General features: G+C 34.1%; 1 protein-coding gene and 1 pseudogene across 4 annotated transcripts in view; one reads left to right on the top strand and one right to left on the bottom strand.

Moving 5' to 3' along the window:
• The window catches only part of LOC125060937 (synaptotagmin-15-like), a 97,160-nt gene that overhangs the window by 58,862 nt on the left and 13,793 nt on the right, over positions 1 to 24,505 (bottom strand). For all 4 annotated transcript variants that reach the window (XM_047666057.1, XM_047666056.1, XM_047666059.1 and 1 more), the window contains exons 2-3: positions 7,890 to 8,057; positions 5,145 to 5,318 (exon numbers count right to left, since the gene is read on the bottom strand). In XM_047666057.1, coding sequence (XP_047522013.1) covers positions 5,145 to 5,318; positions 7,890 to 8,037 — 322 coding nt within the window. In that variant the 5' untranslated portion in view covers positions 8,038 to 8,057. The remainder of the gene's footprint in view (positions 1 to 5,144; positions 5,319 to 7,889; positions 8,058 to 24,505) is intronic.
• LOC125061064 lies at positions 7,375 to 7,494 on the top strand (annotated as a pseudogene).

Here is a 24,505-nt window from a genome sequence, read left to right as displayed (position 1 = left end):
CGTGTTTATAATAGAGTGCGGTTTGATAAGCTTTTCATATTTTAGTATGCACAACATTTTGTATGAAAAATGCTTTCGCGGTAAATCACCTGGGGCTCTGCCAATTTTTCACGCAAACATTTGATTTTGAGGTGTAACACCTGTCATGGTTGAGCTACTGAAAATTGTATCCCAACTACCAGACAATGTTTAATATTTTTATTATCCTACCTATACGTGGTATTTTCTATCTAAATTTCTTTTAGATAGAAAACATATCATATGTACTAAAGTAATTTCAAATTCAAATTCAAAAATCATTTAATCATATAGGTAGGTAGAAATGTAAGTATATTAAATGCTTCTAACTTTACATTTAGTGCCAGTTCTCAAATCAAGGGCGTAGAACTGAAGAGAAGAACTGGCAAAAAAAAAAATTAACATTGTTTGAAGTTGAAAGGAACGTATTGAAACTTCGTTACTACGTGTATGTTAGTCACTTGCGAAGTCTCCAAAGAGGAATTTTAAAATTCGAATTCTGCAAACGGTGCATTACAATATAGTGCAGATCAAACTTATACATGTGGCACCTACTGGCACTATGCTTCGATTGGAATTGTACCCACGGGCTACGAGGCGTTATTTACTTTGCTTTCCGTGTATTTTTATGGCCAGCTAAATTTGAATTTTCACAAACCAGTAACCACGTTGTTACTATTATTATAAAGAAACATACAGACATATTACTATATTATTATAAACAAAAAAAAACAATCAAACTGTCAATCAATATAGTATGTTATATCTCTATATATATAAAATTTTTGTGTCACAATGGTCGTTCCCATACTCCTCCGAAACGGCTCCACCAATTTTTGTGAAATGTTTTATGCATATTCAGTAAGTCTGAGAATCGGCTACTATCTATATTTCAAACCCCTAAGTGATAACGGGTTTCAACCACAAAATTTTTTTTTTTATGAATCTACAAAAATACATACAACCCTTAATTTTCACGATTAACCCCTATTTTTTATTTGTCAGTTAAGAACTTATGACATGAACTCTGAGGTTTATATAGAGAAAAATTCTCAGAACAACCTAAAAAGTTTTTCTTCCGGAGAACCGAACAGTCTCTGGGGTAGTATAGCAAAATGTTCCATGTTGGTATGTACTAAAAAGGTAAGCTAAGTAAAATCACATTGAGGAGAAACAAAGTTCGCGGGGGCAGCTAGTATAGTATATTAATTTATTGTTATGATAAACGTTATATTATAAACATATAATATTATAGTAATATGTAGGACGACTTATTTATTTAAATACAATACAGCTTAAGATCAAATGAACTTTTTTTCCTTGAAAGTGTGCATTTTGTAGTCTATGGCATATTTCAATTTAACACATCTATGACCATTTATACGTTAAATAATATTGACTTATTCTAAGGTTCATTGCTATTTTAAGAGAAAAGATAGTCCTGCTTAAAACTGTACATAATTAGGTATTAAAAAGTTTGTGTAATTCTTTTAAAATCGTCTTCAGTTTGCAACAGTTTAAAAAGAAGTATTGGTAATGAAATTATATATCAATCTAATAAAACTTAGCGCAGGTTCTTTGTAATACTCGAGACAAACAGAACTAGTTATTAATAAACTTTATTTTTTCTACATATGTCGCGCATAGTTTGGAGATTGCCCAAACAATATTTTTGGGTTGGTCAATTACATGACATGTAAATATGTTATTAAATGACGCAGAAATGCTTACATTGCATACCTTACAGTAACATTGCGTGATAGGAGCGAATTACTGCATTACTAAGCCTATGTGATAATAAGCTACTTAAAAAAATATTCATAATTAAACTTGTTTCATACTAACAAAATTATATGAAATGCTAAGATTTCCTTTGCAAATTATCGGCTAGGAAAAATGCGTCCCTTAATTTAAGGCTTACGAATGTTAAAGGACACATCAGGTCGCCAAACTCCAAAAAAGTACATTGTTTCTTTCCATTTTTCGGCATCGTTTCTGGAAGAAGGGCGAATGGAAAAAATATATGGTAGAGTTGAGTAGTTTATGTATCCATTTTGAAAGGTTGATACACGATTTAAATAACTTCGCTCGATAGAAAAAAATCCTAACATAGCCAATTTTTGACATTTGAATTCATTTTATGACGAAAATGTATAGAACATGATTTTAAAATTTACACGATATATTTTATCGCAAGCGAAGTAATCCATTTCAGAAAAAAATTGATAAAATTACATTAAATTAATGTTATACATAACTAATTGCTATTAGATATGGCCTTAATACGTATTCTGTTTTCAAATACTTATTATCAAAAAGTCTATTTAAACAGTAGGTAAAATAATATACTCGTAATATAAAGAGGAAACACTGTAATAAACATGAAAATCACTGAATTGGTTTTAACATTATTTTGGCATTAGAATGCTAGATTCTGCGCTATATTAAGGCTGTATTTATCTCCAAAAAATTTTTGAAAACCAAGTGTCCAACTTAGCAAAACAATCAATAAATTCATTACTTTTTCCAATTAAGTTCTGGAGCTAGAGTATAGATTGTATATTTTTTATGAATATAAATGTTATTAAAATGTTTTATTCATAAATCTATAATGTTAAATAAAAGAAAAATAAAGAGAGAGAAATGCCGAGACTTCTCTTTTTTTTTCAATTTTTTCTTACAGAAATAATTTATCATTATTATTCAGTAGATAATAACTTTTTTTAAATATATGAGAGTAAAAGTCTGTTTCATACACATTCTAGGTAAGTACCTAGGCGTTCATACAACGATTAATCTTTCTGTTTCCGACAGGAAGGTTAAGGCCTTGTTGGAAGCAATTCCCTACAATTTATGGGCAAACGTACATGGCTGATTAGGTATTAAATAACAAAAAAATTGTTGATTAATTCATGGAAGTCAATTGCGGGAAATTTAGTGCACATTTTAGGTCCGCTAATTACCGCTGGTGATCACACATAGATAAGTATTGGATTACAGCTAGGAAATGTTGCCAGCATTCCAGGTCCAAACTTTTTAAATTTAATTTAGTTTTTTATTTATCCTTACTTAATGATAATCCTTTCTGAATTATATATATTTTTATTTTGTATAGGGAGATAAGCGAGCTTACGGAACGCCCAAAAAGGGCAGTCACAGCCCATGGACATCCATTTTTGGTGGTGCGTTGCCGGCCTATGAAGGAGGTAGAGAGAGAGAGGGGTAGAGGAAAATATATATTAATATTGTAAATACATTTAGCTAGATATATTTTAAGTAATATATTATATATTTAGGAGAACCATATCAAATAAACTTAGATTTTAAAGAGGCATTACATAAGGTAAATAAATATAAAGTGACCGGCATGATACTATAAGTCTGTATTTTTAAGGTTTGGAATATTGGTTGTTTTAAGAGAGCATTGACATTTTCAGTATGCAAATGCCAATGCACTTTACCAAATTACAAAGGACATATAGGTTATATTTGGACCGATAGTGTCGCAGCGACGAAAGCCTGAATTGAAATAAAAGGGCGAATGTATCTGAATGGGTACGATACTTGTCCCCAAATTGTTTCACAGATAAGATTTATTTTTCAAATGTATTTATAATCGTAAGGTACGTGATACCGCTTATATATCAGTAAGGCTTAGATAGGTAGGTACCTACAGACTGAAGAAAGCGTGTGTGTACTTATGTACACGCGTTAGAAGTTATACTTCTTTAGCGTAATAATTTTCTTCGAGCACTTTAGAGGGACGTTTCCCTCTTCGAATTGCATTTTTCTTGTCCATTTTATAATATGTAGTAATCATGATATTTTACAATAAACACAATTTTATCACATTGGAACGGGTTTTCTCGTATAGAAATTATTATTTTGGTTTATATATTTAAACAAAAATTATAATATTATATATATAATATACATTAATATTATACGAAAAACAGTTTTGCAACAATGCAACTTGTCGATAAAACAGAGCAAGCGCCAACTAGCGGCCCAGACTGTTTTACCGACGATTGATATTCAGGGTATCGGATTTTTGTGAAGGTAAACGCGCGTGCATCGTAAAAATTTACCCTCGTCATTTTTCCCTAACGCGCCAAAAGAAGTATAACTTCAAAAATTTCATTGGTAACAAAAACTATATATTTTTTCAAATAAATATTACTGTCAAAATAACAATGTAGTAATGTTTTAAATTTAACGAAAAAGGTAATTAAGCACTGCAGCCTCATATTCCATGGTGGTGAAGTTATACTTAAGTCATCAGTCTGTACTCTAAAAGCAGTTGGCGAATCTAAATCTAAGTAAGCTTACTTAACTACATATTCATTAGTTCTATAGAGACCGCAAGCGAATTAAACAGATAAAGGCTGCAATTTCCCCGTACTAGTCTATCTAAAGTTAGTAATTCTTTTTTGGGAAAAGGGATACTCTTCCTTAATAAAATCCCAGAGGCTCTTTTATCTCTGCCTTTTAATAAATTTAAGAAATTTATTAAAGAAAAGCTGTGTAAAAAGGCTTACTATAAAGTCAACGATTATCTAGTTGATAAAAGGGCCTGGGACTAGTGCTAGACAGGCTACTTCTAATTAATTTGCGATATTTGTTTTAAAATAAGCGTTGTTTGATGATTTGCTATTTTAAAAGAGTACTGAGAGTTTTTTACGCCGGCTTTTTCTCTCGACCCTCTGTCTTCTTTGCCGATGACTAGGGATGCCTACAAATTCAAATTTAATGACGTGGAATAAGTGATACATGTATCTTATGTTCCATAATAAACATATTTTTTTGTAATAATTACCTCTCAAAACTTCAAAGTATTGTAAATTATCAATGTCTAACTAACAACAAAGTTGCGTGTAAGATATCTGCCCTGCGACTCTGTAACTCACTTTTCGAACTCACACAGCAGTTTTCGCATCGGCGGTCGCTCTGAAATCTGAAAAGGTGGGAGCTTGAAGTTTATTGTTTATTAGAATGCCAAATCATAAAATGACTGCTTCACGACTGATTTCAGAGCGACCGCCGATGCGAAAACTGCTGTGTGAGTTCGAAAAGTGAGTTACAGAATCGCAGGGCAGTTTAGTTAAAAGATGCATGCATACATTTACCTCTTAAATTTACATTAGCCAATGTGACAGGACTTGTGGGTGTTTGCTCGTATCTTGGGTTCGGTGATGATGGCTTCAATTGTTCAAGAGCTTCGACCTGGATTGACGTCACAGGGTCGTCTTCTATATTCCCGAAGTATTCTTCACCTGGCTCTCTGTAGTCTACTTCATAACCTTTATAGAAAATATTACAATTAGTTACCAGAATCAAAATATTTGGAACGCAGTTCCTTATTGCGCGTTGCGAAAGGGGACTAGACGGAAAAATTAAGACCAAAAGTTGTAACGACACTTTTTGCTATAGTTGTAAGCCGTGCGGCGTGCGCGTGTTTATCTGTCTGTCACTCTTTCTCTCTCTCTCTCAAATAAAGCAAGGCAGTTATTTTCGTTTCGTCTTTCTATTTCGCGACGATTATTTTTGTTGAGTGTATACAGTTTTTTTATACATAATAAATAATAAAAAAAATTTAGATAAACTTCCACTCATTTTGGCCGGTGATTTTTACATCAACTGCAGTAATGAAAAATCAAAACCATTGCTACAGTTTCTATAGGAAGAATTTGATTTGAGAAAAAAGAATAATCCAGCAGAATCAACAAAAAAATATAATACGTACATATAAGCGCCTCGGCACTTTGTAACTTGTAGATGTAGCAACCTTAATAATGCGCCGTACAACAACAACATTAAAATCAAGAGTTACTCATGGATGTGTATGGATCGCCATATGTTATTGCATATTACAGTCGGAGCGACAGTTTTATGTAAAAATATCATTATCAATTGTTATTATCTTTGACCAAATTCAGACCAATCGCTACGTGAACTTTATCGTAGGGCCATTAAGGTGCGTACAGACTATATAACATACCATGTTATACAACATGTTTCAGATAATGTGGACACTGAATGTTATAAAACATGTTATTGATATGTATGCTAGGACGAACCCAGCATCTACGTTTTTTTGTTTTTCTTTTGTTATTTAAAATGGTTATATAACATTGTTATATTGCATTGTTATTCTAATGTGTACAGTATTGTTTTATGTTATAATGTTGAAAAACAAGGTTACATAATGTGGACGTGTTATAAAACACAAGTTATATAATATGTTACATAGTCTGTACGCACCCTTACATTAAGAAAACGCCCTTAGTATAATGAACTTACTTCACTTTGTGAATTTTGTTAATAAGTTCACAGTATTCGTGTAACTTATAATTTTAAATAGTTTTAAAAATAACCAATATTAAAGTAAGGGAACTTAGTCATTGTTTGTTGATTTTAATAATAATAAAAGTGTGTGTAATATTGCCATTGATTTCCTGGAAATTTGGTCTCGGTTAAATATGTTGGAATCAATTACATATAATGTATTTGTTAGAACGCCCATAGCAACTACAGATTATGAAAACTGCCTTAATTCAACGTCTACGCCTTTATAATGTAACGAAAGCATTTTTGAATCGTCAATTTGGCTTGAGAAGCGTTTCTCAAAGAAACTTACGTCGGTGCTAACTAATTTTCCCTAAATATTAGACGGCTAAATATTAATGTACGGCTTTGTTATAAGTGTATAGATGATAAAAGCGTAATTCACGTTGGGTCATTTCACAGGTATTTTTTGTTCATGGGCTTGTGGTCTATATATCACAATTACGTCACGGATTGATTTAGAAAATTATTATCTGATACGTCTGTTTATATGCTTTTTTGTATTATTTAGCAAACAGCTGACTCTTACATACAAATTATAATCATAAAGGTGTATTCACTTGACTGTATACTTGATGTTTTACTATGTTAATCATAGTAAATATATATTAATGTTATAAAGATAATATACACAACTATCGCATTGGTTATAACTGTTAAGATAGTTGTATAGTTAGAAATTAATAAATTATTGAAGTTATACTTCTTTTGGCGCGTTAGGGAAAAATTATAAGAGTAGGTACATTTTTACGATGCGCGCACACACCGTCACAAAAAACCGACACCCTGAAGTTAGCTATAGTCACATTTTAGTTTTTTTCTATTGTTAGTGTCGTTTTTTCTACAAATGTAGAATAACATTTTTGAAAAGATTTTCATCTTGTTACGCCAAAGAAGTATAACTTCTAACGCATGTACATAAGTACACACACGTTTTGGAACGAAGTTCCTTATCGCGCGTTGTGAAAGGGGGCTAGACGGAATAAATTCTTACGAAAAGTTGTCACGACAGTTTTTTGCTATTTGCTATTGTAATACACCGGTTCTCGTCCGATCACCGAAGTTAAGCAACGTCGGGCGAGGTCAGTACTTGGATGGGTGACCGCCTGGGAACACCTCGTGATGTTGGCTTTTTTTTTTTCGTCGTAAGATTGGTGTCGCGAAAATCTATCATACTGTTATGATACCAATCTACTATATAAAAATAAGTCGGGTTTTCCTTCCTGACGCTATAACTCCAGAACGCACGAACCGATTTCCACGGTTTTGCATTCGTTGGAAAGGTCTCGGGCTCCGTGAGGTTTATAGCAAAGAAAATTCAAAGGAAAAATTTCAATAGAAAAGCGGGATCACCAAAAGAAAAGTAACATAAAGCGAAACGGAGTTCGCCGAGTTTGCTAGTTAACATATAAATTAATCGAAAGGAATTTCGTTCCATCCGGGTGTCCCTTGACACCTCTAAAGTTTTTTTTTATTATAAAAAGCCTTAATAAGACCGTAATTGTATTAAATTAAGTGTACAGTACCTATACTCTCTGGGTCGTCCTTCCTTTCCTTTCCAACGTTAGGGTCGTAAATGTCCCACCACGGTCGACTCTTCGAGAACACCTTTATCACATTACCGTCCCGATCAACCTCGACTTTACGATAATTCGACGGCGACAAATTTAACATTTCTAATCATTAGTTGATACCTGAAACAAAAATGATGGTTTATTCTTGTAATTGAAGCGATTCTCAAGCTTGTTCAAATCATGATTGTATTTCAGGTATGCACATATAATAATAAATCAAAAATCAATACAGATAACATAGCAGTGTGATGTATTAAGAAAAATCGTGTGTCCAATTCACACGAGGTAGAAGTGAAACCTTCAAAAACAAAGTTTTTATAATTAAAATATGTAAATTAGACTTTTTCTCTATCTAAATGTAGGATCTTTTCTTTAAAAAAATATATATTTTAATGTTAAATTTTTATTTATAACTTTAATATCAATCTTTAATTTGGTAAAAACTAAAATAATAAAGTTTGAAATAAATTCACAAGATCCAACATGGGAGAAAATGAGATAGGAAGCATTATACAGTGTATAAACTTTTAATTAAGTGTAGTACGAAGTTTTCACTTCAAAAAGTTTCTATAACTAATGATTTGTAAATAAAATTGATAAATAATCTACTTACTTGACTTACTTATTTAATTTTCATCAAATCTGTTTTTTTATTTCAGAAAATGTTCAAATACACACTAATTTAAAGTTTATACACTGTATAATGCCTCCTATCTCACTCTCTCCCACGCCAAATCCTATTAATTTATGTGTCTGTCTCTTTTTACTGTCGCTTTCTCACTCTCTCCCACGCCAAATCCTATTAATTTATGTGTCTGTCTCTTTTTACTGTCGCTTTTTCCGTTGCATCCGATTTGAAATCACAACGATTCTAAAGAAGTTTTACTTCAAAAACTAATTATAGCCTAATAAGAAAGATTACAACAACTAGCGACACGCCCCGGCTTTGCAAAATCCGTTGCGTAGTTTTAAAGATTTAAGCATACATAGGGACAGAGAAAGCAACATACAAAAAAATCATACTTGTTCTAGTTAACCAGTAATTACTAAATGCATACTTTACAGTAAATTGCGGGTTTAATTAAGCATTTCCGTGTCACATAAAGTGCATTTTCTTGATATATTTTCATAGTTTAATGGGCTAGAAGAAATAACCACCATTCAAAAAAAAATTTTAATGTTTTAAAAAATATATATGACATAAAGGGCTTCCAACAATAAGACACAAAGCGCACTGGCGCACGTACTACTCGTACTTCCGGGTTACCTACGTGCACGCACATATACGCGCGGAAGTAGCAAGACCTGGTTTTGTGGCTGCGAGTAGCGATAAAGTGTCAATAAAAATAAATTTTAAATGTTACGCGACTGTTCACTTCTAATATATACGGTATAGATTAAGCTGCGTTGGCCAAATGACTTCAAAGTGCGCCTCTTATCCCTGAGGTCGTAGGTTCGATCCCCGGCTGTGCACCAATGGACTTTCTTTCAATGTGCGCATTTAACATTCGCTCGAACGGTGAAGGAAGACATCGTGAGGAAGCCGGCTTGCCTTAGACCCAAAAAGTCGACGGCGTGTGTCAGGCACAGAAGGTTGATCACCTACTTGCCTATTAGATTGACAAATGTTCATGAAATAGATACAGAAATCTGAGGCCCAGACCTAAAAGAAGATTGTAGCGCCACTGACTTATTGATACTTGAATTATTGTTAATGATTTAAATGTGGCTTTTTAAACCTATTTAAACTATATATATTTTATAATACCAAGCAGATGCCAGACGAACTTGCAAAGTTAATATATTAAATGATTAATTGCCTGTCATGTTAGGTAAGGGCCCTCGACCTTAAGTCGTAATTTGTAAGTTCAAATCTCATCCCTTAACTTTTTATTACTGAACATTTAGAACTTTTTATCAGTGAAACATAAAAACGTCAGAGCATTGGGCTTGAGACATTAAACGATTTTACGATGAAAATAATTTACAAAGAAAGAAGTCCCCAAAAATATTATGTCTTCAAAGGTTTTTGTCGCGTAATTCGATGAAGCAAACACAATTTACCTCTAAAATATCTTTAATGTCGTATTCATAATGTAATTTAGTATTTAAGGATTGTACAGAAATGAGAATCCTACCGAGTTTCTTAGCTATTCATCTCAGAACTTAACCTCAATCATCAAACTCAAATCTTTTATAGAAAACTTAGTTTTAACTATATAGTTTTAACTATTTTTATAACTTATATAGTTTTAACTATATAGAAAACTTAGTTTTAACTAAGTTTTCTATAAAAGATTACTTTAATTTACTTAGTGTGTGTGGAACTATCAAAATTCGTGAATTCCTTTACAAACTGTGTTCAAACTGGCAAAAATTATAAATTTTATTAAATCGCATTACTGCATTAGCATGCACATAAACTAATCGTAAAAATCTAAAAGGCCCTTTTTCTGGGCGCATTTTTTTAAATGTTCAGCAAACTTAGCTTTAGTAATGTTCATTGGCGATCAATGATTATAATTCTGCTTAGGATTCCCTGCTAGCTAAGGAAACAAACGTGTCCAAACTAAGACTCCTAATATTACAGGAAAAAGTGAAGTCTTTTAACACTTTGTTACCAAAACATCATAAGTCTTTTAGATATCTAATACGCAGAGAACCAGAAAGTTTAAAAAAACTTATCGTGACTGGCAGGTGGATCTCCTGGACCGATCAAGTACAGGTCCTTACAAACACCCAGAGGGTTGCTTAAGACTGGGGAAAGTGGAGGAATTGGTGTGGCGCTACTAACACGACCTTCAAAAATGAAGAGCAATTAGCTGCTGAAGAATTGAAGAAAAATTCAAAATCTAATGTTGACTTTCATTTTTAGAAACTGTTGGAAATTTCTCACTACGGTTTTTGTGTATAAGCAATGCGAATAGAAGATGCAGAAGATACAGAAAGCGGTACCAGCGATTTATTTAAAGAATGCTGTATGCATCCAACCAATCCGCGTGGTATAGTAATGTCACACTATGTCATCCTCATACATGTTTATATTCTTTGTTCTTTTATTTATGGCCCATAAGTTCTTAATACAAAAATTTGTTAAGGGCAAATACGAGTAATCCAGAACAAACTTAACTACATTAAAAATTAAATTCCTCAACGCATGTTCAGCCCTGAATTATATTAACATGAAAAATTTTAAAAATAGCCCGAAAATTATTCTCGCATTTATAATGTAAGTTTATTTGACATTTCGACAATAATATAACCAAGTCAAAGTGTGAATTTTTCCCCGATCGTATACAAATATTTCAAATTTCTTTTTCTTATCAATGTTTTTTATAGAACGGGTAGGACGCTCCCCTGCCCGATATTAATTATAAATACCTTATTAAGAAATATATACTTAAATGTTTGAAGTGCACGAAGCCTCCGTTTGGCACGGGCAGACATTTCAGCGTTAGATAAACATTATCTCATGAGACAATAATTGTCGAAATCGAACGCAAGACTACAGCCTTGCGATTCGGTAACTCACTTTTCGAACTCACACGGTTTCCACAGCGGCGGACGCGCTCAAAACAATAAACTACAAGCTCCCTCCTTATCAGAATGCCAAATCGTAAAATGACGACTTTACGACTGATTTGAGCGCGTACGCCGCTGTGAAAACCGCTGTGTGAGTTCGAAAAGTGAGTTACAGAATCGCAAGGCTGGAATGGAATATATGTTTATAAAATTTAAATTTGTTAAATGAATTCAAGGAGGCGGAAATAAATAGCAAAAAAGATACTCGTTGCATAATACTAAAATATATTATTTTCTATCTTCAATCCTATTTATAAAATATGCTTAGCGCTTTTGCTTCTCACAACCATTTGTATCGTTCAGAGGTGTGGCGATGGGCATTTGTTATCTTACATTATCGTGTATTACGTCTTCTATAATAATTTCTGTTTTTCAATGTTTCTATATTCTATTTTACTCTTTCATTCGACTTCAGAAACTTCTATTAATCTTTTCAACAAGATATTTTTATTTTAAGTTTTTAGGTTGTTATTATTTTTTTTTGTATTACTTTAGATTAAGGTTCTTTATATATTTTTTTATATAATATTTGTTTCTGCACGTCTCGCACGCATCATGTTTTTTTTTTTTAGTTTGTCTCTTTAACTAGGGTTGCCTGGAAGAGATCGCTAATAAGGCCCTTATAATTTGTATGTATTGTGTTTTTTATTTGCAACGAAGTGTAAATAAATAAATAAAGATATTTAACCTTTTAATTAGAACCTTACAGAACCTTAAAATTCCTATAAATTTATATCGATTAATGTTAACCAATATATTTAATATTTATACACGTATACTTCATAAGCTCACTAATTGTTAGCACGTAAAGAATAAACATTCATTTACATTAAACCCCAGATCTCGAAATAAGTTATTAAAGTCAGTATGTAGAGGAGGCTTGAATTTATTAAGCAAAATTTATCAATCAATTAAATAAGTCAAGGGCAAAGCTAAACAGACCTACTTCCGCCCTTAGATCTTCAATACTAGTCATCATCTTTTGTGATGAACATCTCATATGAATGAGTAACTTTAAAAAAATTGTTCTTTTTTTAAATGAAACAATCGTAAATTTAATCGTAGATTTATCGTAAATGTCCTTGTATTTATTTACGTATACGAACATTTTAAAGCATAATTAATTAGTTTTAAAGCTTAAATATATTACGTAATCAAATATTTAATTGCGTTATAGAGGTCGTTTTTAAAAAAACCCTAATTTACATTTAAGATTAAACGAAAGGATAATAAATTCATTTGTTGTTTCATTTCAACCTAAATAAATAAAAAGGAAAACCATTTTCATTTTGGACAAAGACATTTTACGACTAGCCTCCCCTCTCGTCCTAGAACCAGCCATCATAACTCTGTTTATTAAGATAAAACCTTCGTAATGATAATCTCTATATTCTATAACCTTTTTGGAATTTTGCATCCATTTCCTTGATTTTTCTAGGCATGTAGTTGAATATCCAACGACGAATTTTGAGTTGTAGATATGTTATGCTCTTTGCCAGTTCTTGTGGGAGCTTTTATGATCTCAGACACTGCTTTTTTGGATATTGAATGTTTTGTGCGATGAAAATAACAGCCGTCCATGTGTCGGGTTGTCTCTCTCCCTAAAATATGCCGAGGGGGCCGATGGCTGGCCATGCGTCATACTCGTGAACGGGTGCTACTTGTGGTGATACTTGAATTCGTGTATGCGGTGATGTTAGTTATGTTGACTATGTGTTTGCGTGTTGTTCCCACGAGAATGTAAGTGCGTGCTCTTATTTTACCATGCCTCTTGCTGATAGAGGACAAATCTTTGTTTTTCATTTATTTTATTATTATTCATTACTTAAGATGTCATGTGGAACATGGTGTAATGGTTGCAGCTCCTTACAAACGTTGTGTTAAGTATAAACAAAAAACTTGGCGATTAAAAGGAGTGGCGGAGAGTTTATTGCCAGTTCTTCTGTTCGGTCCTACGCCCTTGATTTGAGAACTGGCAGTAAATGTAAAATTAGAAGCATTTAATGTATATTTCTTTTATACGTTCATAAAGTGTACATTACCTATATAAATAAATGATTTTTGACTTTGACTTTAATATTGAGAAGTGTTTATAATCCTAACATAACATTTATAACATAATTCATTTATCTTTAATACAGTTGCTTCACACTAATAGAATTAATGATATACGGATGGCAAATGTAATCGGTTTCGTCTGATTATTTTAAAGGCAACAACGCATATTAAAAAATCTTAAACAAATTAATCATATAATATTTTAATCGAACAAATGTTTAGCTTGTTAACTTGGCTGACTGGAGTCGTCCACGAGCTCTCATAAATTTTGCAGCTCGCAACACACTCAGCAGGGGTCTGCGATTTAAACGGCGTATTCCAACGCGAAGGAGGGAAGGAAACTAAAAGGTGAAACCTGTACGGTAGTAATAGTAGTTAGTCTATGTATGATTGTTCTCTTTTTGCTGTTTATTGAAGTGGTATAAAGGACAAGCACGGAATAGATAGTTTCGTAACCTCCATAGTTATCTTATTTTTTTTCTTCTACGCGTATTGGCAATCAGCCCTAGCGAATCTGTGCTGTGGTGACGTCATGTGGAGTGGCTTCCCATTGAAAGCATCTACTCATCTACTGCCTAGAGCTTCTGCCGGTCTTCTAGCTCTAGAACATGGTGACGTTTGACGGTGACGAAAATTTTTTTTAAGGGAAATAAAATAAAGTATGCAAGAAGTGCAAATCTAATTTAAATCATGTTACATAGTCACATTTTGCAAGTTTTTGTTTTCGATAGTTTAGTAAATTTTAGGCTTTGTTTGAACTAAGAGCGTTCTATTTTATGAATTTCAATTAATATCGACGCAACGTATTAGGTATTTCCCGTGGATATGAAGAGATAAATTTCACAACAATGACATCAGAAGGTCAATTAATGTTTAATGTTTAAAGAACTTTATTTCTCATTACAAAAATTATTTTTTATTTACATGAGAAATTTAATATTAAGTATATACGAACGAGATACACGTCGCCATCAGCTAGCCCAATTTTAGTCTAATGGGCTCATTCTGATGTGTATCTTTAATGCCCTTTTGAACTGATTAATCGAATCGTTACGAACATTAGACGGCAACTGATTAAACAATTGCACACCCTCATACCTAATAGATCTCTTTAAATAATTTGTGCGCGGCTTTGGCAAGATAAGCAAACTCGCTCGACGAGTATTGCGTGTAGTGGTGTATTTGATTTTATTAAATGATAAGTTACTATGTACTATGTAGAGAGTTATTTAAATTTTTTTTAATAAGAGACAGGTGCTATAAACATATAGTTGTATAATCGTCATAATTTTGGTTTCTTGGTAGATTTTATTAGTAGGTGTTAAAAAATTGTATTAATTCACTTAATTCTAGATAAATCCAATTGTTAAGGATTCCAGGATCCAATTAAGGCTTAACCGATAAATCTGTTTACGAATAACTGAGATTTGGGAGCTTAAGAAGGTTTCTACGGACCGTATATTTCCTCTATAGAAACTCAATCGTATTATCCCTTTTTATTTATGGCCCATAAGAATTGAGTTTTGTAGTAAATAAAATATATCCGAAATTGCCAACGAATGATTAAAGTGATCTTTTATTGGATTGAATTGCGGCACTTATACCATCTGTATAAGACAAATAGTTTTGAAATGTGTATAGATCATAGAGTGGTATTATATCATTTTAGATATAGCATCTATTTAATTCCTTAAGAAATAGTCAATAGTCATATAGCATATCTAGACTTTGGAAATACTAGTAAAAGCGCGAAAACAATTGAAACAATTAAAACGAACTAAAAGAATAAAAATTGCAATAATTCTTAAAAAATTAAATTTTTGATGTCCTTTAAAAGCGAGTTTTTTAGTTTTTTTAAACTATTTTTATTTTTTATTTAATTTTTTGTATTTTTTTTTTAGGATTATTGCATTGCCATCGATCTTTGACAGGTGCGCAAAGTTTGAATTAAATCTGTCCGTTAAAAGTGGGTCAAAATCGAGTCCGAACGAGTCGGTTACATACATATCCATACGTACATACATACATACATACAGGTGAAGCTAATATAAAGCGTGTAAAAATTAGGAGTTCCGAAAAACAAACAAAATTCGGCTCTATGACCGAACAAAGCAAATATAAAACGTGAATACTAGGATAATCAAACAAAACTGTGGGCACTCTAAAGTTGTTTTAAACAAAGTTTGAACATTTGTTTTAGTATACGTGTAGATGTTACCAATTTATAAGTACCTACTTTGTTTGAGCATGAACTTTGTAGTGATGTGAAGAAATAACAATGTGTGTATATTTTTGTTATGTATGTTGGAATTAACTGTAGATTGTATAGCCGATTGTGATTAGTATTAGACTTGACTAGTCTAGCGTCAACTATGAGGTCTTGCGTTCGAATCTCGACTGTGCATTTTATGTCCGTTTCCTATGTTCTGAACCAGAACTAGATAATATGTATGTATGTAAAAATATATTTATGATAGGTATAGGAAGACTGACAGAGGGAAGGCTGAATATAAGTTGCTTTTACTTATTAAGTAGAAAAAAAATTGTTAGTAGTTTAAGATAGTATGTAAGTTAGTCTATAAATTAATAATTATATAAATTATTGTTTAATGTATGCTTTAAATATATACACCAAACGTTATTCTTAGTCTAGTGAATAGTCACGTCATGTTTTCACGTCTAGTAAGCGTTTACGGTTCGACATATGTGCGCGCCTTGCTTTCTCACTTGCATAAGATTTTTTTTTTATACCATGCAGATGAGGATTAGGTTTCCGCGGTTGCAGTATACGCGGACATTAGGCAGTTACTTTTGCTATTCCTGGAGCATCTTTGGTCTGTTGAGTAGATTCTTAGAAACTATACGAATGTGCGGCATATAAAAAATATCACACTCACGCTGTGATACTATTATTAATCTACCTTAAAATAACAAGTTCATCTTAGTTAGCGATAAGGGCAATCAACTGCGCAGAAACATGTTTTATAATAACTGACCGTACGATTCTGTGTTAGCGTTTAGTACCGGTCGGATTTTTGGCGGTGATACACGTGCCAATTGTTTTATCGCGGTTGTTGTTCATCTTTTTTTACGACGATTGCGGTGACGCTGGGAATATCATTTTATGGTTGCGTTAGATGAAATCATTCAATCAATGCCGTGGAGACTGAAACGTGGCCGAGTATAAATACGCTCGTCGCTATAGCCCGGTCATTTTAGACATAAAAATAGTGATCAAATAAAGAAAATTCCGACAAAGCCAAATTTTCGTAGAGACCTTAGGCTTACCACAAGGAATAAAGTGTCAAAAGTCCCCATCAGTCCCATGTGAGCTTAGCGACTTATTCGGGGTCAAAGGTCAAAATTTTAGGTTTTTTGGATTTTTCTCGAAAACGGTAAGTTTTATCGAAAAGTACCTCAGAGCACAGTTGTAGATCTTAAAATTCTCTAAAAAAATGGTTCCTATGATTTTTTCTCTAAGACTCACTATTTCCCAGATATTGCGCTTGTAAGAATCATATTCCACATATGCCACGTATATACATATTTAGGTACTCAAGCAAGCAAAAATGCCTACTCGTGTCTCTTTTATGTATACATTATTAGTATAACCTGGGAAGGCGCAGCAACGGACAGAAATATATTCTTCTAAAAGTTTATCAGCTTATCCAAAATGCCAAAACTTTATTTTATTTTTACATGCGATGACCGGATGCGATACTACGTCAGCAATGTTTAGAAGGGGCAAAAATTCAGTATTAAAATTATTTGATTGACTGCGCAAAAGTATTTACAGAAATTAATTCTTCACCTCAAATACTAATTACTAAAGGAATTCGGTTTCTTCTTGCGGTTTATGGAGCTCCAAAAAAAATTGATTGCATAGATACGTACAGATATTTAACATTTGTAAAAAATACACGAAACAAAAAGCAAGTACAGCTATCTTGTCTTCCTCCAACATCGGCATCTGCTAGTCAACATTTGTTTCGAGTATACTATCAAGTTCAGACATGGCAAGGCAATGAACTGAACCCTGAAGACTGGGGTTGGAAATCGATAAATAATACTTTGGAACCGACTCGAACTTTACTGCCCCCTGCTCCAGAACAACTTCTTAACACTATTTTTTGCAATTGCAAGAAAGGTTGTAGTGCCACATGTGGCTGTAAAAAAGTAGGCTTGCAGTGTTCTCCAGCGTGTACCAATTGCCAAGGTGTCTCTTGCTCAAATGTTCAATTAAATACAAGAGAGGAAGATTCATGTGATTTTGATGAAGAGACAACTGATTCATCTTCATTTGAACAATTTCTAAGCGCTTATCAACAGGAAAGAGAAGAAGAAGAACAAGAAGAAATTGAATAAAACATGATTGTTGAAGTTGAATATGAAGAGTATGAGTCAGATTAAAGTAATAAAAAAAAGTTTGAACGACAGTTAAACTCAATAACCCATATCAATAATCTTCATACTATTAAATAATTATTGTTCCTGAAAATATCGTCAGAAAGGTTCGTGAAATAGGCCTACCGGGGATACCACGTTAAAAAAAACGCGCCGAGTACTACCTCACAGGTGGTGAGGAAATGTGTGCATATTATGTAGAACGTGATTCTTACAAGCGCAATATCTGGGAAATAGTGGGTCTTAGAGAAAAAATCATAGGAACCATTTTTATAGAGAATTTTAAGATCTACAACTGTGCTCTGAGGTACTTTTCGATAAAACTTACCGTTTTAGAGAAAAATCCAAAAAACCTAAAATTTTGACCTTGGACCCCGAATAAGTCGCTAAGCTCACATGGGACTGATGGGGACTTTTGACACTTTATTCCTTGTGGTAAACCTAAGGTATCTACGAAAATTTGGCTTTGTCGGAATTTTCTTTATTTCAAATGTCTAAAATGACCGGGCTACTAGATAAGTTATATTTATAGAGGAAAATTTTGACTAATTTATTCATGCGTTGCTAGGGACTTAAACAGCATGAGTCATTACGGATGTCGGCACGTTCAACGTAAATCAGCACTGTGAGACTTCATTACTTTATTGTTATCACGTTTTATAACTCTCTAACTGTTTTTATAGTTACAATGAGTGTCGTGAATACTAAGGAACAAAATGTTGACGTTGATACTCCTAAAACAAAGGCAGTCAAAATTTTGCCGAAGAAACGTCCCTACGTGCCGGAAATCCAAACAGAAGAAAAGCACATGACGCACATCATGGCAATCGTTACGAAACAAACAGAGGAAGTGAAGGAAGATATTGCTGGCTCACAAACCGAACCAGTACGCAATCAAAGTGAGGTTACGGACAAGAAGACGCAAGCATCCGAACTCGCGGCTTCTGATAAGACAACCGCAAAGCCGGCACGCGAGACTAGGAAAAGACAGTGTCAGAAAGAATCAACGTCTCAACCATTGGCGTCGCAACCGTCGACATCGACAGCATCGACGTTGCAACCGTCGACATCGAAAGCATCGAAATCGAAAGCATTGACATCGAAAGCATCGACATCGAAAGCATCGTCATCGAAAGCATCGACATCGAAAGCATCGATATCGAAAGCATCCACATCGAAAGCATCGACATCGAAAGCATCAACATCGAAAGCATTGGCGTCGCAACCGTCGACATCGATAGCAACAACAAAGAAAACAACAAGCAAAGCTAGCACGTCTGTAGACACTAGCAGCAGCAACGATAGTGAATTCTGGGTTGAGGCGGTAGAGAGTAATTTTCAATCTGACGATTATAAAAAGCTACTAATTAAGTCAAATTTTAGTGAATCACAAGCCACATCATTACAAAAAATTTTTAACGGGGCATGTCGGTTCTTGTCTAACATATTTAAAGACTATCATCGTCTTATGAAAACGCACAAGTGTCGGAACTGTCTCTTCTCGATAAGTCATCAGTGTGTCTCTATTCATTATTTACATGCAGGCTCGCTAAACAGTAACCTAACGGATCAAACTTTTATCCCATCTCAAACGACGATCTTCTGCCTCTGTAAGTTTGCCTTCTTTCATACCCACAATACAAAACGAAACGTCGAAACGTCGGGCTTGAAACTTACCCTGGAAACACAAGTGGAGCGCGCGGCAGTGAGTTGTGCCGGGTGCGACAAGACCATAGAAATCGATCATCCGCTCGATGAAAACACTGACTGCTCATTAAAAACATGGAGCGCTATAAACAGCAGCGATGAAAAAACGTTCCATACCCAACTCGTCGATAACATAAAAAACTTCACGACGAATATGCCATCTTTTCAAGAGTTATACACTTGTAACTGCTGTCTCATTTTTCATCGGTGTGCCTAATAAGGCTACCGATCAAATTCTGAATCTTCACTCAGACAACACTCTTCCACTGTCAACTTTGCGACAGCATCACAGTATCAGGCAATTGTTAATTATTTTCTATTTCAAGTTTGTGTTAAACATTGACGAGAAGAGGCTCTTGACAAACAGTGGAGGTAAGAATTGCTGCAACCATGCAGTGATGTAATCTTTGTACTAAACACCAAATAGAGTCTTGTGTTAAATATTGACGAGCATAAGAAGCACTTATCTTAAGTTATATTCCGAAGGTTCCACTACAGTAATCGATTCTCGATACACCGCCTTCCACCGTGATTATTGAATCACGGTAAACAAAACGGCTGCTTATTGTTCATAAGCAGCCGTTCGCATAGGCCATGCGTGTCGATATTGTAATATTGTGTTTGCAGTAGTATAGTCACAAAATAAATGCTTTGCTTCATATCCATTGTTTCATTTCAGTTTCATTTTAGAGCATTTTAGAGTGCAAAGAAGTAAGACATGCACGAAGCAGGCCATGGTATATAGCGCACTGTTGGTAAATCTTAAGACGTAACGAATATGAATGTTTTCCAATGTCATACGGTTTTTCTTTCGCAGTCGTCGTCCTCTTGACCATTTGGTAATCACTCACGAGCTGTTCAGTGTTCGTTCAACTGGTATCCGTCTCCCAGCGATTTCATCATCCATCACTTTTCAGGGAATCTTCCAGAGCTTATCGACTGCGAGAGTAAACCACACTGGTCCCTCGACCGAAGTTAAGTAGCAGTATTTTCCATGCTTACCCTTCTCGGGTTTTTACATGTTCTATTCTGTCTGGATTTTATGATTCTCACAATTTGTTTTTCCACTATACACTGTGGACCTACATTTCCTACGTGGGTCGTGAAGCGTAGCACAGCATCATTGCTAGAAGTATTAGTACAATATTAAACGTTGGAGGAGTTCATTGTATTGATGCTTTGTTCAGTTGGCCGTACATCGCGCCTTCAACACTGGCATAACGGTCCATAATTCCCAGATGCAGTTTAAGGTGAGAGTAGGAATTTCGCCAATGCAATGACAACCTCATGCCTAATGCATGATGCATTTAACTCCGAATGCAGTTGAATTTTTTCACTACAAACGATGGCCGCTAGCCTCTGGCACGTTTCCTGGATAAGGTCAAGGCATAAATCTCTGCAAAAGACTCTCAGGTGTTGCAGAATGGTGAGAAGATAATCGCGGCAACCGACTATCTTTATTGATATTTGACAATATTTTGTTAAATAGAAGCAATAAGTAACTTAGGTTTTTCTTATAGAACAAAACGGGCAGGAGGCTCACTTGATGTTAAGTGTAACCGCCGCCCATGGACACTCAATGCCAGAGGGCTCGCGAGTGCGTTGCCGCTCTTTTCTTGAAGGACCCTAAGTCAAATTGGTTCGGAAATACTTCAGTGGGCAGTTGGTTGCACATAGTGGTGTTGCGCAGCAAAAAAAAAAGCTTTTAGCTTTTACGCTTAGTTGACGTCGAGTTGATACGGGTGGAATTTCGCATTTTGCCTCGACTTCCGATGATGAAACTCAGCTGCAGACCGTATTAATCGGAACAACTCCTCTGAACACTCTCCATGGTAAATGCTTCAATCATGCCATAAAACCGTTCCAAATTCGCAAATCGCAAGGCTCAAACCAAACAAAATAGTTTGATGGTTGGTCGCCTCAACACCCACGTTCGCTAAAAATCAGTTGTCATTTGTTTTATCATATATTTAGTTTAAAAGGCTTTAAAGTTTTTTAGCTATCCAATTCCTGTATTCGCAGATCTCCATTATACCTTTTATGACCATGAATGTTGTGTCTACTCTCCACGTAATTGCATGTACGGAGAGTGATGTGGGACTCAGTGCTACCCATTATAAACTTACGGAGTCAACACCTCGACCTTGGAAGGAGCCAGGAAACAGAGCCTTATTACCGCATCCCATTCCCAGCTTTTCTTATTTTTTATTGGGAATGTGTATGTCTACAAATAGTAAGGAATGTAGAGTTAATAATCTACTTATTTTTATTCTAAAATATGTTATATTCGCGTGAATACACAAACATAGTAACGGCTTCATTATAATAATAATAAAGCCCGTTTTATTTCCAATCATGACAAAAACAAAACATACACAGCTTAGATTATTTTACATTTTAATACATTTTTTTTCTTTTGCTTGTTATACTATATCCTAGCTTCCTTCAGTACCGTCGATCGGAAACCCTTCACGGGTAAAGGCCTCCTTCAGCTTTTTCCAACTGATTCTGTCTATAGCTCTCTTTCTCCATTCGTTTTCTGCTACCGCTTCTATTTCTTCTATCCACCTTTTTTTGGGCGACTTCTTCTCCTTCTTCTTCTTGGTCCTTTCCAAACAGTTGTCTTTAAGGTCCACCTATTATCTAGCTTCCTTCAGTACCGTCGATCGGAACCCCTTCACGGGTAAAGGCCTCCTTCAGCTTTTTCCAACTGACTCTGTCTATAGCTCACTTTCTCCATTCGTTTTCTGCTACCGCTTCTATTTCTTCTATCCACCTTTTTTTTGGGCGACCTCTTCTCCTTCTTCTTTTTGGTCCTTTCCATACAGTTGTCTTTAAGGTCCACCTATTATCTGTGTATCTTGCTTTATGCCCCGCCCATTGCCACTTCTGTTTTAGGGCATAAGGTAAGGCATATATCACTTTTGTTCGGTTTCATTATTACATTGTAAATAAAACATTTAAAGCCGAATGCCTGACGATAAACCTGCGGTAGCGTCTGGATAATCTTTTATTAATATTAAATATTGGAGCTCACTGAAACCTTTCTGCGAAAAGAATTTCTATTTTGAAGGTTTTGATATCTTAGAAAACAATTTCGTAAAATTCAGTTTCTATTTATTTAAAATTCCGTTGGTATTACAATTATGTAGGAATAATAAATGAAATTTAAATTTCTTAAAATATCTTTGCTTATGTCTCATGCGGAACTATTATTGAAATATTTCTTTATGTATTTATAAGATTAATCTTTTCCCAAATTTAATTTGAACATACTCATTACTCATGTGTATTCATCAATTTCAGTCAGTATTTTAAAACGACTTATCAAAGAACAGAAGTAACAGAGAAGAGTATCCATTCGAAATTTTATAAAGCGCGTCGGATTGGTGAGAATTAAAAATCGTTGCGTTCGATGACAATTATTGTCAAATGTCAACGCGTTTGACTAATCACTATTAAACGGAACGTTCGTTCGTTCTACTCCACACATTGATATACAAAAAACCCAAGATGCACAGTCTCGAATAAAAGTAACGCTCGAAAGTGTCCCGAAACACTATTTCTGTCCCTATTTAATTTAATGTCAACTATTTAACATAATTTTAAATTTATCCCACTTTTCGGGTGCTTTACAGCGTGCGTGGTCACGGTGACTGAAGACAAAAGGTGTTGGATGTTAAATAGTTGTAAATTTATAATAATACCTAACTTTAATCCAGTTAAAAAGTTTTTTCTTTAAATTAAAAAATAATTTGTTAGTAAATATATTTGTCAAAAACTACACACAAAAAAGTTCAAAAGTACATAAATTTAGTTATAAAAAAAAAACACAAATAAATAACATCGACTCCACTTATTAGACGCGAGACTATTTGAAATGAGCGCACAATTTAGGATGTTGCACTCATTTTTTGAGGACGTTTTTTAGACGTTGAGTGTGCATCTTGGGTTTTTTGTATATCAATGACTCCACGGCACAATTTATAATTTAAAAAGTGTCAAATTATAGTTATAATACCAATGTTGGCCTAGTGGCTTGACCGACCGACTCTGCTATGCATTAATAGACATTTATGTCTATGTGCGCACTGAAGACTCTAACGATGCAACAGAAAACATCGAAAGCAAAGCGGAATATCTCAGACTTCAAAAAAAACGGTGTGTGTCAGGCACGAAAGGCTAAACACATACTTTCCTATTTGGGAAACAAATTATCAGGAAGTAGATCCAGAAATCAACTTATTAATTTAAAAAAAAACTATAATACTAAATTCATGTTTGCACTAGTAATACAATCAGGCGCATAGAACGGTCAAGATGAATTGTCATTGAAATCGCACAAGTGTTTTAATAGGTTTTCAAGTTAATTGTAAGAAGCAGCAACCATTACACTTTGTTTCTCATAATAAAGTAAATCATAATTATAAAAATAAATACGATTGTTTAGCCTCTATCACCAGGCGAAATAGGAACATACCTACACCTTATAGTGAACTTTTCCAGGTAGCCTGGCCTAAGTAGTAAAATGTTGGGTCTATGATAATCCATTCCTTACAATGTTTTCCTTATAGTACATAAAAGTGTTAATAGCCAAACAAATGTATGGATCTTTGTTTTAAAATGTATGTAGAAATCCTCCAAAGTTCAAATGTCAACGCAGTTACAGTGATTCAAAGCGCTCAAGTTCTGTATCAAAATCGCAATCAAAACTAAAATGGGTGGAAATAATGATAGCTAGCAGAATCGGAATCACCTGACATATATCTGTCGATTTGATCGATGCCGATCGTAACATTTGTTATATTAAAACATTT

This window comes from Pieris napi, chromosome 22, assembly GCF_905475465.1.
Source record: "Pieris napi chromosome 22, ilPieNapi1.2, whole genome shotgun sequence".
NCBI classification, from domain to species: Eukaryota; Metazoa; Arthropoda; class Insecta; order Lepidoptera; family Pieridae; genus Pieris; species Pieris napi.
Note: the sequence above shows the minus strand (reverse complement) of the source record. Positions and strands in the feature narration are given on the sequence as shown.